This window comes from Colletes latitarsis, chromosome 4 (genome assembly GCF_051014445.1).
Source record: "Colletes latitarsis isolate SP2378_abdomen chromosome 4, iyColLati1, whole genome shotgun sequence".
Classification (NCBI taxonomy): domain Eukaryota; kingdom Metazoa; phylum Arthropoda; class Insecta; order Hymenoptera; family Colletidae; genus Colletes; species Colletes latitarsis.
Window position 1 is genome coordinate 39721785 of NC_135137.1, and position 17218 is coordinate 39739002.

The window sequence follows — 17218 nt, forward strand, 5'->3', positions numbered from 1 at the left end:
AGTAATTTGCACGGTTTATTGTTCTCCGCGTTCGAAGGACAATACACCTTCGAACATAGCGTAATGCGCCACCCCTTTCGAGTTGCTCGATCCCAGAGCTCTAGCGCGACTCGATAGGACTCGCTGCACCGTGTGTTTACATTCCTAGATTACTAGCAAAGATCAAAAGCGCCCTCGAACAGGCACAATGCGTGTCAAGACGCGTGCCCGTTTGTTTTGCCGCAACCCCTCGCTGGAACTTCACTTTTTTCTGTGTTTCGATTAATCAGGTTTTCGATGCACACCGGAATTTAAATTCTCTGTAACCGTTAACGAGCCCCGATTACTAATAAAGAATCGATCACACGTTGTAGCTAATTTTCCGTTACATCGACGTTATAATTGATCGGAGTTGAACGTCTGGGAGTATAGCGATAGACGTAAGATTTTTCTTGGTCGATGTGCTCATCGTTCGTTTACGGTCCAACGAGAACCATAGGACCGTTCTACTCCGTGGCTGTTCCGACGACAGCACGGACAATTTCCTGCCTATCCGTCGGACGTTGCGGATAAGCAACCGTCCGCGAGGATGACTGACGCCCGCGGAACGAGTTACCTAACCGGAGAGCCGATGTTAACGAAGGAAGCCCTGCCCCTAACGAGAACGTTGAGTAACAGGAATCGGTCGCCGGAACTAATGGGTTAAAATGCGCTTCCGTGACCCGTTCTTAATTATTCGCGAGGCGAGCGATCCGTTCGACTAATTCGACCGCCGCCCGCCTCCCCCAGCAACGAGACAGTTTTGTTTTCTCGACGATCGCGTGTCAGTAGGTCGATCGATGCTCGAGGACGCGAGCAAACTTGACACACTTTTGCGTTTTCGTCGCGCGCGTCGACCGACCGCCAATGGGCATCATTATGCGCAACTGTTCGACGAATGCCACCGGTTACGCTCGACGAGGGACGCTGCGTAATAGCAATTGACCGATCCTCAGCGATATCGATTCAGGGTTCCCGTTCACCCGGGACCTGCGAGCCTCGATCGCTTTTGATCCAACGAAGATTACATCGAAACTCTCGACTTCGTTATACGAAAGACCCAGGGTCGAAGATCGTTGACTAAATAGTCTAATTTGAGGACACAGTCGCTAATAACCCAGACGTTGATTCTTACGATAATTTGGGTGTTCTAATTGCAGCTTCGATCGAACCAGACGGTGTCGAGGGGCGAGAAAAATGATAGAAAAGAATCGCGGTCCGTGGGATGGACGTTCGAGGAGCGGAACGAGGGTAGTGCGCGCGAAGGGCGAGATAGGGGCGCGTGTAGCAGGGAAATTACCTAAATTCACGACAGACATTAGCGAGGTTAAGCGGGTGCTAGGGCCAAATTCGAACGGTGGACTCGTGCCAAGGGTGCAATTAATTAACCCCCCGTAACGTCTAACTCTCTCCGGCCGGTCGTTCTCCGCGGATACAGCCAACTATTCGGATCGAAGACGAGGGAAACGCGGCGCGAATCGATCCACCGAGCGGTAAGAACAAACCGATGAGACAGGAGGGTGGAAAAGAAGGGAACAACCTGTGCTGGAGAGTGCAGCCGCGAACAGAGGCGAACAAGCTAAGATATCGTCGGATTACCAGGCTCTGTAACGAGCAGGGGATGGTAACGGGGACGGGAGAAAAAGAAACGAGATTGCACGCCGATGAACCGCCGCGGGGGTGTAACGGAGAGATGGAAAAGCGCGGAAAGAGTTTCCCCCGGAGGGTCGGGGAATTATTTGTACGCGGTGTACGAGCGTGCATTAGTACAATGGGTATCGCCGACGCGCGTGTATTCTTTCTACCGTTTGGAGACAAAATGGAATACGCCCCGGCGAATAATTCTCGCCGCGAAATTAACGTATTTAAAGCGTGCTTTAATAAAATCCGCGGACGGAGTGTTTGGGCAAAACGAAGCGTGGCCGGGGCGGTAACGCGATTATTATCGTAGCCTGCCGCGCGGAAGAAAAATACCAGAGAAAACGCGCGGGGCAGAAGAAGAGAAAAACCAAGGGGAGGATTATGAAAAGATCAGTCGACGCCGATGCCGGAACCTGTCCGCTCTCGGGGTGGTGTAATCTCGCGCTTTTCCGCATAATTTCTCTCTCCACGGAACGAAATTAATGCGTCTCGAATAGCCTGTCGCTTAACGGACGAATTCCTTCCCCTGTTTGTAGTCGTCGTCCCCGTCGCGGCGGAATGGGGAACGCGTAAAAATGGACCGCGATAATGCCCGTGATTATTACTTGCCAATAAAGAGAAAACGGGAAAGGGGGGATGGGGGAAAAATGGAGCGAAAAGTAAAAGCCGAGAAGAATGGCTGCACCGATCGCGGAAGAAGGTGGTTACCACCGTGGTACCACTCTCTCGCTCTCTCGACGTCTCTCCATTATCCGGTATCGTAGGTAATTTTCCAGCAGCGTGTACCTACCACCACCGAACGTGGCTTACCAGCCCATTGTTTATTTCCTCCGGGGTAGTCCTCGAGTTCTCCTCCCACCCTTTGGTTCCTTCGCTCGGAGCCGTTTCTTCCTTCGTCGGCGCACCCCCGCGTCGTTCCTCTTCTCAATCGGGGCTTCTCTTTCGCCTCTTCCCACCCACCCACACCAACTACGCCGCCCACACTCTCCGACTCTGTCTCTTTCCAGTTCTCCCTTAGTGGCTACAACTCTCGTCAAGCCACCGCATTATCCCACCCTCTCACACACCGGTATTGATTCCGTCATACCACCCCCGCCGTGAAAGCCAGGGTTGCTCTCTTTGTGTGCGCGGCCGTGTGTAACCCGACGGTTTCGCGTGCACGTGTGCGCGTTTTAGCCACCCACGCTCCCCTCGCGGCCCTCTCGAGCGGTGGCACACGGTCAAAGCGAGCTCCACGGTGGTGGTTTAATAAATTACGCTAAATACCAACGCCCGACGAAAGACGCTGCCTCGCCGCATCCAAGTCGCGCAAAACCGATCGGGTCTAATTAACGACGTCGACGCGCACGTCCGCGTAAAAACGCGGCTTGTCTTCGACCGAGGCCGTTTAACCGCCTCGCGTGATCGCCCGGAGTTATCGCGCCCGGCTTCGAATACGTATCAATTTCAAACCGTACGCCGCGCCGTCGCGTGCGTGTACGCGCGACCCGCTCGATCGCGAGACTGATAACGAGCTGTAATTCAACGGTATTCTATCAAATGGCCAGGAATTCGCGCCTCCAAACGCCCCTAACCTTTGCAATATTCTCCTGGTGACGCAGCCAAAAGGAAGATCGTCAGTCCTCTATAACAAATTAATATCGCGTGTTCCTTCGTCTCGACTGGCTCGAAAATAGCGTGATTTTGAAAACGAAGAGCCAGCGTCGAATCGACCCAATTGCCAGAGCCGCGTCGCGATGTAACAACCCTCCCCGAGAGGACTAAGATATCGGTGGAGAAGGAAAAGGCGAGGTCGCGAGTGGATGGAACAGAAAATTTTTTAATGAAATGTCACGGGGTCGAGGCAAAGCCGCGTATCGGCAGGAAACTCGAGGAGAAAAAAAAAGTGTTACGGAACACCGTGCAAGCGGAAGCGTTCGATCCGATCGTGAACTCAATTAACGTCATCGGCAGAAGACGAAGCACCGAGGAAAGGATAACAAAGCGTGAAGAGAACGCGAACTGGCGCCGAATGTAACTGTGAAATCCAGTCTAGTCTGGAAACAGAGATCACCCACGGTTTAATTACTTACGCTTACATTTAATTAGCAATTTAATTAAGGACAGGACACCGAGCTACGAACGCGACAATGGCATAAGAAATTTAGTCTCTAATTACGGAGCACGGCGGATATAAATTCGAGAAATCTTGCAAAGAGAATCGAACGAAACGTATTTACGCGCCAAAAATATCGACGAGTCGGTATTCTCTGTTTTCTAATTTGTAAAATACAAGCGTGACCGTAATCGCCGGTAATCCCTTTGCGTCCCCCTATATAGGGGATGTTCGAGTTATTTGCTAGATTTACATACGCAGACAGCGGAGCGTAAAGGGTTAAAATGGTTGAACATTTTATTGTATCGAGGCTAGTTCTGAAACTATTCAGCAGAGTCGAACGAATCGGCAAAGGGGGAGGCACGGTGGAAACGGAAGAGCGAATGTTTGCCACTCTTCGACTTCTTCTTTCGTTTAAAATTCACCCCGGGATTCTTGCGACAGATTTGAATAATGTAGTAGGCGAATAGCGAGGTGGGAGGCACGCTGGTAGCTCTTCCCCTCTCTCTCGACGCGACTGCAGTCTTGGAAATCCAAAACTTAAAAGCCGCGTAAGGGAAAACGACGAAAAGAGCAAGGGACCCGGCGGGGGAGCCGCGTTTCCGGGATTCCTCGTCGACTCCCGCGGGGTATTAAAGTCGTTAAGAGCGATCTGGAAGGCCCCGACACCGATCCAGCGAGCCTGCTCTCGGTCCATCGACTCCCCGTTATCTCGACGATGCTCGATTTAACTCGCGGACGAGATTTACAACGGTATTCGCGACGAGACAATGTTTGCAGAGGCATCGCGCGTCTCGAATCTTCGTACGCAACCAATTTTCTCCTGCCCCGAGAAAGTGGACTCGTTCGCGACAGATTCCATTCGTTCAGCGCATTTTATTGGGAGCATTGAACTTGGGAATGATTTTATCTACGAAGATGAGATCCACCTTGAGATAGGGACTTTACATCCAGTTATATTCTCCGGGATATTTTTCCACTCGATTCGAGCGTATTCGAGGGACTCTCGACCAAGGTTTAGAGATTCGTAACGTTCTCCGGAAGTGAACGTCGGAGCGGCGCGTTTACCGAAAAATCTCGAGGCGTCGTCTTTCACCGCCAAAGGCGACGAAGAATACGTTTTGCACCGATCTCCTCTCGATCTCGACTCGACCTTCTAATATTAGAGCGTGCAGTGGGTTCGTTAATAACGACCGGTCGAACGGGCGATCGTTTCGTAACCGCGGGAATAAATCGGTCGGTTTTTTCTCGGTGGATCGACGGGCCAACCGGTGCACGCGCGACGCCTCGACACGCAACAGGAATTACCTACCCGGCAAATACGCTCGTGTGTCCAACGTGACTCGCGTCCGACTGGAATTCCAACCGGTCGCACGGAAAATGACAAACGACCGACCACGGAGACGAATAAACGCGCAAAGGATCGTCGATAAAATCGCGAGACGCGGCTCTCGTGGGAATAACTCCAAGATGGGCACTGACTTTGCTAATAATTAATCACTCTAGATCCCTCGGTGTCATCCGGTGTCTTTATCACGGAAGGGTTCGAATTCTAAGAATATAAAAATATACTCGCAACCCCTGCGAATAAAAATTCGAAGCTTCGTTGACGTTATCCGGTCGAGTAAAATGTTTCCCCGATCCGCGGAAGGGAAATCGCGATTATTTAGCTTCGACGCGGCTTTGGCTTCTTTTTCTTTTCGCGGGGGTAGATAACGCGCGTCCCTGTGCTCGATAAGATACGTCCACGAGCGGTTTCTCCACCACGTGGTGGCCCGTTATCGTTTCTACCTTGAAGATGCACGCGCTGGCACGATAACGAGTCTCCGGAGGACTAATTAATTCCTGCGCAAGAATCCAACGCGATGCTTTTTCCTTGGAAATCGATGTCCTCGGGGGAGGCTACTTAGTTTCTTCGCTGCACGCGTTGTTATATAAATATAACGATTATACATGCCGACTCCGTACACGTAAAAACAGGTACGATCGAACGATCCTTCGGAAGTCTAAAACTATCGCGGCTTATCGTACATTAATTACTTTACTAACTCGTACGAGACTTCTTTTTGTACGGGGAAAATTCGAGATCGTATTTCGATAATGAAATAATTACTTTGATAAAATAATAAACGTCGCGTGCCCGCGATTGATCTCTATTTAAGCGTCCTCTGACAGTTAGCGACATGTGACAAAAGGCATTACGAATAGTTTGGCGGTCAGCCAACGTACCCGTATTATAAGAGAAACGTCGAGAGCATTTAAAATAATACTTTACGTTACCATGCAGTAACACGTTCTCGTACGATTCAATCTCTATTAATTTCTATGCTCCTTCGAGATTACTGAAGGTTCGGTAGAGCCTTCTCTATCGCGTTGGTTCGTCTTCGCGACGAAATAGTTGCCCGTCAGCATCCCCTATGCTCGAATAATGGGATCGCACGAATTTGTCCACGTCCAGGCAGAAGAAACAGCGGCTGTAACGAGGCAAGGAGCAAGCGGCGGCGGATTCAGCGCGAGCGGACGTAACCGCGAGGAATTTAACTTGCTGAGTTCCGACGTCTGCGATCCGATTAGTCGAGCCGACAGCTACGGTGAAAACGAGGTCAGAGACGAGAACGAACGGCGAAGACGGCCACTGTGGCGTGCATGCACGCACGCACGTACGCGCCAAAGGAAATGCGACTCAACCGTGCCGACTTTCCGCTCGCCGGAAAGCGCAATCGCGCCTTTTTCCTAACGAACCTATCGTCCCGAACGCCAAACGCAAACAGCTACCGACTCCGGGGATGTAAAACGCTCCCAATCCACAACAAACTCCAAAATCACCCGGATAGTTCCGACCATATCGAAAACCAAAAGGTACAATATAAAAACTTGAATAACACTGATTTTCCTCGAATTAGAAGTAAAATATCTCAACGTTCTGTTAATTTTTAGTTACAGTCTGTTTTCTAGATATCTGGATACGCAGTTCGATAATTTGTCGATCCGGGTTTGGGAGTTCCATCGAGCAGCCGGGCAGAAGAAAGATCAGAGAACAAGGAAGAGCTTGGATATTCATAGGCGGACGCGATATCGAAAATAAAACCGCAAACGCGACGGAAACAGAATCTGTTCGCCCGAATAAAGAGTACTATGTCCATCCGATCGTAAGAGACCGTAAGAGCGAACCAAAATTGTTTCGGGATGCAGAAATACCGTGAATCCCGGAAGCATCGAACTTCGTCGAACGGTAAAAATATATTTCCATTCTTACGACCGTCGAATACGATGTGTAAACCGTGGACGATCGAATATCGGGCTCGTGTCGCGCGACGATACACTCCCACACGTAAATCGAAGCGAAGAGCAAAGTTAAAATAACGAAAATAACCCGGCAATAACGTCGATGAATCAAATCGAACGTTGAAGCAATTAACAAAGCTTCGTTATAAAATAATGTTTCGGTTTTTATTACAGTTCTCTCGATGATCTCTGAAAAGCTGATGGAATGAAAATAACGTGTTACGGATATATCATTTTTGGAACATTCAAAAACGGTTTATCGTTGGAAATCTGTATGGTATGTATCTATAAAGTCTCGACGAAATCTGAGTCGGATATTTGGGGCGAGATTTCGCGAGGATCGTGCATAAAGGAGAAAAACGCGAGATCCTTAAAAGAAACTCTTACGAATCCGTCTTGCACGGACCTTGAGTGACGCGCTCGGTCGAACAGCGAGAGTTGGAAAGACGGAAAGCCTGGCGGAAAAAGGCGGTGGATGTGAAGGCGGAGAGAAACGCGGAGAGCACAATCGTCGTGAATCTAGCCTAACCTATAATTTGGCGCGAGCGAAGCGATGCTATAGCGTGCAAACAGGGTGTTTCGCCAGAGACAGAACGCTTTGCTTCGCTTCTGTTCCGAACAACAGAAAGGAGCGCGTCGTCAAACATTTACAACCCCCTCGAAATGACTTCCCAAGGTCTGCTGAATCTAGATCGAAATGATCCTATAAATGTTCTACAAAAATTGAGACGAGGAATCTGCTTTGCTAAACTAAATTCTCCGATAAAACGTGGTAAAAAATACGATGAACTCAAAGCGAGTATACGACAAGAAAAGACAGTTTCGGTTTGACGGATTTAGCGTTAAGATACCGAGGAACACCCAGTAGATGCAACGGAATAACAAACGTTCCTAGATGGCCGTGCGCGCAAGAGAGAGACGTCCACGCACAAATGCACACCTCCACACAGACGGACACAGGGATTACGTAAACCACGAGGCAGGTATAATGCGATCAAACGACCTACAAATCACGGGCTTCGCTTTCCGCTTAACGCGAGAGCACGACTTAATCCTATAGACGATCGGTAGACGACCGGATGATCGCGAAAGGTGCATCCTCCGTTGCTCCAACCTGCCGATGTATCTTTGATCGACGTCAACTGCGCCTATTTGTGATCAATACTGCACCAGAAATGTAAGCAAGACTCGCGTACGACCTCTAGGCCGCTTCGAACCGATCAGTTTCGTCGTATGCAACCCTCGATACAGGAACTCGACTCAAATTTGCAACTTTATCGAGAATATTTTAATAATAAATAAGTCGAGCAGTACCTAAGACTGTACTCTCTAGCGTCGGAGAACTTTTCCTGAGCGCGCTGCGTCAGGAGATTGGTATTAGAACGAGCCGGATAGAGTTTTGCATCGAGCGTTCGGTTTTTCCATCGGATAAAATCACGATCGCGGGAGCTGTCGCGAGCAGGAACGCCCTCGCGGGAGATTCCGATAATTTGCCGCTTCTTCGACGGGCTATCGATTCGCGGTGGTTCGATTGGCTCGAACGCGAACGCGAGTGGAAACTCGTAACGAAATTCCAGCTGCCAAAACGCGAAACGAGCCACGGTCGAACGATCGCTATTTGTCGTCGTTGGAGGGCCAGGCTGTTATCGGCCCCCCGGCATCGTACCGATCGTCATCGTCATCGGTGTGCAGTCATTAAAGCCCCGTGGCGAATTATGTAATCCACCGATCGATACATTCCACGCGCGTCGCATCGAACGGGCTTATTGCCGATACGCGACGCATCGACGACCGAAACACGTCGAGCAAAACCGATATTCCATTATCGACGCTGTTCGCTGGAAACTGACGAACAACGACACGTCGCTCGACGCTGGAAACATTGCGGGGCTTCAAGTTTTCGCGAAAAGCTTTCCGACGCGCCGTGGAAAATCCCTTCTTTCCACCGGATATCGCCCTCGACAGCCCGGTGCACATTTAAGTCATATTTCGGTCCGCCGAGCCGTCCGAAGCGATTGAAACATTATTCGCCTCTTCGAGACGAACTCGAACATCGTCGAATCGTTAACGAGTTTACAGCATCCGCTCGACTTATTACGTTAATTAAGGTCCAAGTAAACTTTGGTGCGCATCGTTCAGAAACAGAGACACGGAGTAAGAATAATTAGGAGCGAAAACGAGCGTATCCGTGTTCGTCGATCGTCTTTCGCGTAAACTGAAGTCTTATCTCGAAAGTCCGTATCTAAATATGGATCGTACCATGCCTCGACCTATTTCCGGCGACAACGCTGCCAGGAATTAGCAAACGAAAATGGAGGGGGGGCGTCGTTCGATCGCGGGACGCGCGAGTTACGACGATTATTTTCGCGGGGGACAATTAAAGCGGTGCCCCGATAAATACCGCGCAACGATTTCCGGTAAAATCGACGAATTTCGCTCGTGGGGCGGCCAACCATTGCCCGGAGTCCCTAACGAGTACGTGACGGTGGCTAATTAGGTTAATTGAGGGCGTGAGACATCGGCGTACCGTCGACGCTGTCTCGTATCTTTCCGAGCAAACGATCACAGGACTCTCGAAATCTGCTTCCCGACCGTTTCGATCCGTAAATTATTTATTTAACCGAAAATGCGTCGCGTTCCGCGCGATAGAGAACTCGATTTCCGCCCGCGAACGTGTGTCGGACGCGGTAGATTACGACGGTCGCAAAATAAACGTTCGTCGCCCAAATTGCAATCAAATTTAAACAAACTCACGCTGCTTTCCCTCTCGGACAATGTTCGCATCCCCCTGACAGCCTCGAACGACGCTAACGTTATTAAACGACTCGTGGAACCTGCTCGATAAATATCTCTGGCCCTCCACCAAACGAATTATTTCGTCGAATAAAAATGTAAAAGTATACCTAATCTTTAATAATATTTTTGTTACTTCACAGCTACAGTTTGTTACAAAATTCTAAAAAAGTCCACGCGCGTTAAAGCGTGCAACAGGCCCTAGAAAAGTTGCGTTTGCGTTCCGGAAGGTGTAACGCGGGTGGAAGAGCAGTTTTCGAGCGTTCAGACGACTGCTTAGAGAATTTATTTGCGGGGGAATATTTAACGAGTCGAAACGCTAGACGCAACGTTTACGTAAACGGCATTTAAACGCGCGGGGAAACGTCGAATCGAAAGGTTCACGCCTCGTCGACGGCTTTCTCCGCGACGCGTCGACAGAAACGGTCGAGTTTGCTCGTCGAGCGAAAAGGGCAGAGGTATTTCGAGATTTTCCGGCTAGTGTGACAAGTGGCGTTGCACCGAGGGCGGTGGGACTTTCTTCCGCGTGTTAGGCGAAAGGAAGTTACGCCAACCGGGACTTCTATGCGAACGAGTTCGCCGTTGAGTCTTGTTTACGACCGTCGCCCGTAACGATTCGATAACTGTGGCCTACCGTGAGGAAAAGTTGGCTGGAAAACGCCGCGTTACAGGAAGAAAATCCGCCGTTACAACGGAATCACGTCTTGAATTCGTGTTTCTGCATTCAATTTGTCTCCAAGCAAAAATGAAATTACTCTAACCGTGGATATCGTAACAACGTTGCATCGCGATTGCGTTTACGCCCCAAAAAGTACGTTTTCCGCGCTCGAACGAGACAAAACCGGGGTAAGAAAAAGAGGAAGAGGGAGAAACTCGACACCTGTACAAGGGAGTAATGCTCTCTCGGTTACTGCAGCACCTTTCGAGGTGGCAAAGAGACCTTTCCACCTGCCCGCTTCTGTCAACACCTCGCTGTGCGCTAAGAAGGAACGAGAAAAGTAAGGAAGAACCTCTTATCTGCCGCACAGAAATAAAACGTCCGTCCGTTGTTGTCAAAAAGAATGCGCCTCTGCCCCTGGGAGCACGACGCGAGCAAGACCCATCTCCCAACAATGTGCCAGAGTTCAGAAATCAACCCCGTCTACGAGACCTCGGAGAAACGAGAGGCGATCTTTCTACTCTGGGCTTTCTGTTCGAAACGAGGCCACGTTGCGTCGCGAACCTCCATCTTTGCATCGTCTACCGATTCTACATTTTATCCCAAGACACTCTTAAATCAAAATTGATTATCTCGTACCAACCCCCTTTGATCTCTAAATTATCTCTACTTAAACACGATTCCACGGCGTGTCTGGACAGAATCTAGAAGCGAGATTTCACGGAGAACGAGTTACTCGTACACATAATCGGGCAAGGTCTCCATCTAGCAGCGTTGTCGTTTCTGATACGTGTGCACGGCCCAGTACATTACCGCGGGACATATCGGAGAAAAAGCCAGAGGTTTTGTCCTCCCCCGCGCGCCGTCCCTCTTCGCAGCCCTTCTTGTATCCATCATCGTCCCTCCTCGCGCGATCCCCTCGCGCAACCGGCGAGGCCGTTGCTCGCTCTAAATCACAACTTTTCGCCGTGCAAGCCGCGCTACATGGAAATGCAAATGCGCGTCGTTAATCTCGGTAATAAATACGCGCGCGCCTGCTGCTTAAGTTCACGAGCGTAGTCTCGCCGCGGGCGTACACGCGTACAACTTTTCTCCCCCGCGACGTCGCCGCTGCCGCCTCGTTCGCGGCGTCGCGTCTTTATTTCCGATCGCGAAACCGATCCCTCCCCCTCGTCTCCCTTGGGCTGAGAGAGTTCCCCCCCGACTACCGATACGAACGAACCACCAATCGACCGATGAAGAAGACCCCGCGCGCGCGACTTTACGATCCCGCGACGATTTACGAGACCGAGAGCCAGCGAGTTCCCTCCGCTGTTCCCGCGCCACGACCATCGGACGAGTCCGTTTTCGCTTAGGACGGATCGGCCTGAATTCTCGCGGAGTTCGTTGATCTCGTCGAGGGAGGAGAGGATCGGTCGCGACGCGATCCGGGGGACACCGATACCGGAGCGAATCGGAGGGACAGAGCTCGGGCACGCGACTAGGGACTTTCTTTCTTCCACCCACTGCAGCTGTAAATTTAACGTCTTGATACACTCTTTTGTTCGAGATTAATTAAATTGCGTAATAGCGTAAGAATCGAGGGAAAAATCGGAGCACAGGATTACTGGTTTGGAACCCGCGATCCCGGTGTTAACGATTCCTTTTATCGTGCGAGTCGCGGAAGAAGTCCACCGATTACTGAACGCCTCGGTTGCACGTAGTCACGGGGCAAGAAGCGTCGTGAAAATTTTTCGGCGAGACAGCAGGTGCGCCACGCGGAGACGGAAATTCAGGGAGCTCGTAAAACGGTTATTAGGAAAGTTTAAAAGTCGCGAAACACCTGTTGAGTACGAGACAGGGAGGCTAGCGGCGTCGTTTGAAAGGTCGTTCGCGCATCGTGCAAGAAATCGTACCGATACAGGACTGCCTCGCTCCTGGCATCAATCTGCGTTAGGGATACTTGCGAGCAAATCGTCCGCGTTACGTTTCTTTGGTTCGTGTAGCCGAGTAAATGAGCAGAGCGACGTAGACCAGACGAGACGCGTACTCTGCAGCGTTTCGACTCGCGGCGACATTATTCGATCATCGATAAACAAATTTATGCAACAAGACACGTGTTCGACACGGCGGTCGAAGGTCGGAAATAAATCCGAGCGGAGGGACGCGAGCAGAAAGCGAGGGCGGAAGAAGCCAGAGTCGATGGGGTCGAAGAAGAGGCCATGTTTACGAGCCATGGGAGAATCTCGGGGTCTTCGAGTTCGCCATAACGCTCGTATGGGATTTCTCTGTACACCCTTCGGGCAGCTGCTTCGGTATTCGTCTTCCAGACTCGAGGCTGAAATCGGAACACCCGAAGGATTCTAGGTGCGCCCGAGGACCGGCCAAATGTTTCCACGGAGCCAAAAAAAAAAGGAGGAGAGCCGAGGCGACGCCATATGGCACCTAAACGATCCATCGACGAAGGCGACGTCGAAGGAATTATGCTTCGAGAGCCGTGAAGGGGCAATAACGAGGATACCACAAAATAATTTTTTACGAGAGTCCTAATCAGAAATACTAACACGAGATGCGCTTGATATTTTATAGCATTTGCGATGCTATAGTTGTAGCGAACGATTACAAATGGTGGTTTAGCGCAAAAGAAGGTTTCGTGACGAGGGAACTAAATACGAATAGATTGGCGATTCGTGCAACGTTTAAAACGTTAAATACAATGTATCAGATTGTATAATATTGCTCTACAAACAAAAAGGAGACAGATTGAAAAGCGTGAAGAGCTGATTCGCTGTCTGTCACGCGAACCGTGTTTTACAGCAACAAAAAGTTATTCTATACGTTCGTACGCCTATTTGCGTTTACCTATTACCGCTTTTACCCGTTTGTTGGTACGCAAACCGTTGCACTCGAATAGAAAATTACGAGAGAAATTACTCGGACGCTACGTTACTTGAAAAATTCCCTTTAATCCTGCCTCCCTCCGGAACGTTGGGGAGCTTCGGGGGCCAGGGTATCGTAAACGATACAAAAATAAAATCGTCCCTGTGGATAGACTTACCCTGACGGGAGCACGAAACAGCGGAGCGGCGACGGCATGCGGATTAGCATGATGGTGAGCGTGATTATGATGGCCATGGTGATGGTGTCTGGTGTCAGGACCACCTCCCGCAGCCGCCTGTTCGGCCTGGACCGACATCGCCGCGCGGGCCTGTCGTTCCCGCTCCCGAAGCCGGTCCCGGTCCACACTGAAACACCAAACATTCGACGAACGTTAACTCCTGCCCCTCAACACACCGTTACGAGTCATTTTTCAAATGTACCCAATTTTCTTCAAACTCATTTTAACGTGGGAGACTTCAGTGACCAACTTTTCAGGTCATGTTTTTCAACCCTTAAGCGATACGATACTTTACCGTTATGCTAATGGTACTATAAATTAATTTTCACCCACGGTACCTATCAAGGGTTAATATTCGCGTTGGTCGACTAGCTTCATGGTCGGGGAAGAATTTTTTCGAACGATCCACGTTACGGTTTTCGTCTCTCGAAGCGAGATGCGCAAGAGAAAGTGTAATACGACGGTACAGTGGCCCACTTCGGCTCGCGTGAAAGTGTTAACGATAAATTTGAACATTTGCATGAAGCGGTGATGGAATTCGAAGGGAAATCGCACGCAACCTTGGATAATACGCGGTCGGGTTCCTGATAGAATGCCACTCGGAAGATTCAATTTCTGTCGATCGCGGTTGGACTTGGTCGGCGATCTACGTAAGAACTTTCGCGCAAAAACGACCGGAGCGAGTTGCATGTCGATGCTCAATATCCGTGACATTGGGTAATCGAAGCCTATTTTCGATTCGATATCTGCGCGAAACTCCGTCGCGTTTCCTGCCAGTCGATCGACCCTTCAATGGCGGACGATTCGAAACGATCCGCAATAGAATTTCCATTCTATTCCGGTTGCAAAAAGGAACTCTGCGCGAAATTTGGGGCATACTTTCGATCGAGTATATTGATATTTACATCCCATTTGTTGATACAGAGCCACCAAATCTACCGTTTAGCTTGTTTCCAGCCTACCAAAGTACCATGGGCGACCATAAGCGCGCGTAACACGGGGACAACTTGCGAATCTGGCAAGTATCGCGATCGTAACGAAGAATCTGCCCCGGGGATGGGGTCGATCGACGTTTGTACGAAAGTAGAGGCGCGCGTGGCAAGCAAACGCCTTTATCTTCCGAAAGGAAATCCACGGAGAAGGAATTCCATTACGTATGCGACACACATCGCCGAGAATAACTCCCACGTTTCAGGAAATGCCGAGAGAGCGAGAGAGAGAGAGAGAGAGAGAGAGGGGCCGCGAGATACAGAACGAGCAGCAGACAGACGCAAATAGAGAGAGGAGAGAGATTCGTGACGAACCATAGAAGAGAGCAGCTGCAGCTGGCGCGAACACCTGTTTAGTCGCGTTTCCGGCGTCGTTGGGGATTGCGTATCGAGCGAACGAACACGCCGCCACCGGAGCTACCGATACCGTCGCAATCGCCTCGGATTCCTCGCGTTCTTTGTGCCATTCAAGCATCTCGTTCAAAATTTTTTCCTCCGCGGCAAAGTCGAGTCACGCGTCGCGCCAGACTCCGGTCGAGATCGAACTACGACGCTCGATCGACCGATCGGTTTCGAATTCGATACCATTCCGATCCCTCTCGTCGCCCGGGGAGAGCACGCCCACGCCTAGATAACGTACCCTCGACGCCTTAGTCGTCTCATCCGATACTCGAGCCAATGCGATCGACTTCCTCGAACTTTTCAAACTCTGGATCGTACTCGACGCTACGAATTTACAAGAAATTTTTAGTCTAGAACGTATATTATTTCACCAACTTTGTTTAAAAGAATCACGCTAGCCACTTGCCGAAAATCAGTGAAGGCGTTCTGTAAAGCAAGTCACGTCCGCCAGGTTCAAAAGTTCGACTTTTATCGCTTGGCACGCGAGACTCTGGGATAGTCACGTAGGTCGCGAGGAACAGAAGACTATTCGGTGTGTAAAGAGCATCGAACAAAGTTGTACGTTGTGTAATATTGAAATGCGAACTTTCAAACTTCGTCGAGGAGGAGGAACGTCGCGGCGCGAGGCGGCAAAAAGTAGCTAATATCCGTGGAGCGGAAATCGATTGGCCGTGTCGGCTGGTCGATCTCGCGGCTGCGTTGATCACGAGACGGTCCTTCCGGGCTGAAATGGACCGGACGGCATTGTTTCGACACTTTTTCGCGTACGCCGGAAATATCAACGGGGGACGAACAACGCGCGGGAAGATGGGGCGGCTCGATAGCGCGAGATCGTGCAAAATTCACGAGGCTTCGACGCGAGCCGAGCCGAGAGGCGAATCCGCGGGTTCGTTCGATGGAGTCTGGGGCCATTGGCCGACGAGCCGGCGACAGGACGGATATTACAGCCGCAAAGCATCGCGCCGCGTTCCTCCGCGCTGCGCCTCCAGTATCTCTTCCCATTACCAGTTTAGATACCACTGATTTCCTGCTTGCGAAAATCCAACTCCGCTCCACCGAACGATTCGATACTTTCGCGGAATACCTCGCGCGATCCGTGCGCTATGGATCCCCGTTGATCCTCGCGAACTCGCTCAACAGAGTTAAAAGAAATTTTAACATCGTGGAGGCAAGATCGGTAGGATTCAAACGCGTTTTCTAAAAATAAATAGCTTCGAATTTTCTTCGTAAAATCCGGACACACCGACCTAATAAAACGCGTATTTAGATAACCTCCTACAGACTCCGAGCATTCTGTTCGTTTACCAGACGGAATATCGTCCGGTCGCGTTATTAATCTATTTCAAGAACACGATTACGCCCGAACGCGAACTCCAACGCGTCGAATGCCGGCAGCGAGTGTCGCAAACCGGCAAAGTTCATCCCGCTAACGGAACAAATGGAAGCACCCTTCTTCTCGAGCGATTTTCAAAAATTTCCACACGTTTATCGATGCCGTCGAACGCCGGGCAAAAGTTTTCGCCGATTCGACAGCGTCGCCAGACACCTCTTCTTCAACGCACGCGCTTCGCGACTGTTTACCGTTGCTCCGATTCACGTTCTTTCGCAACGATAAACGATAAACGAGCCCTCTCGCATCCGCGATACTCTCGAAACGATTAACGATCGTTTCCTCCTCTAATCGTTCGAAATTATAAACAAGAGTGTTTCGATTTCGTTTCTCCTCCCAGAACGTGCGCTATTAACGTGTATTTAACGATCTCGCGGCCAGTTTTTCGAATCGTTTGGCGAAACATCGCCGCCGGAAATAATTAGGCCGCGTTGATCGCGATGCATTCGAAACGGTAAAGAGGAACGTTTCCTCTGGATCGTTCACCGCGGTTTTCAACGCACCCGCAGGGATCACGTTTCACGAAATTAATCGTTCCTACGTTTAGAAACCGCGCGGAACAAAGACGAGCGAAAATATTGAAGCTGCTCGCTGAGCCGCGGCGAATCGATTCGCTGTGTCGGTTCGCAAAAACGTCACCGTTCTGGGAAGAACGAGCCAGAACCATCAAAGGGTATTCCCAGCTTTCCGGCCGGCCTCTGTGTACTCTTCGATCGTGCGATAAAGGATTATTACGTTATCGGTCCGAGCAGCGAACGGATCTCCCTCGGTCGGTCAATAAAACATCGCGACCGTGTTTTACGACCGACCGTCGAGCGTGTTCGTTCTTTTTACACGAGTCGATGGTCTC

General features: G+C 50.3%; 1 protein-coding gene across 5 annotated transcripts in view; it reads right to left on the bottom strand.

Annotated features, from left to right (window-relative positions):
* Positions 1-17218, bottom strand: part of Lilli (AF4/FMR2 family member lilliputian) — a 146882-nt gene that overhangs the window by 67138 nt on the left and 62526 nt on the right. For 4 of the 5 annotated variants that reach the window (XM_076763486.1, XM_076763489.1, XM_076763490.1 and 1 more), the window contains one exon: positions 13528-13714. In XM_076763486.1, coding sequence (XP_076619601.1) covers positions 13528-13714 — 187 coding nt within the window. Of the gene's footprint in view, positions 1-13527; positions 13715-13789; positions 13824-17218 lie in introns of those variants that run through there. The other variant, XM_076763487.1, reaches the window with a different exon arrangement.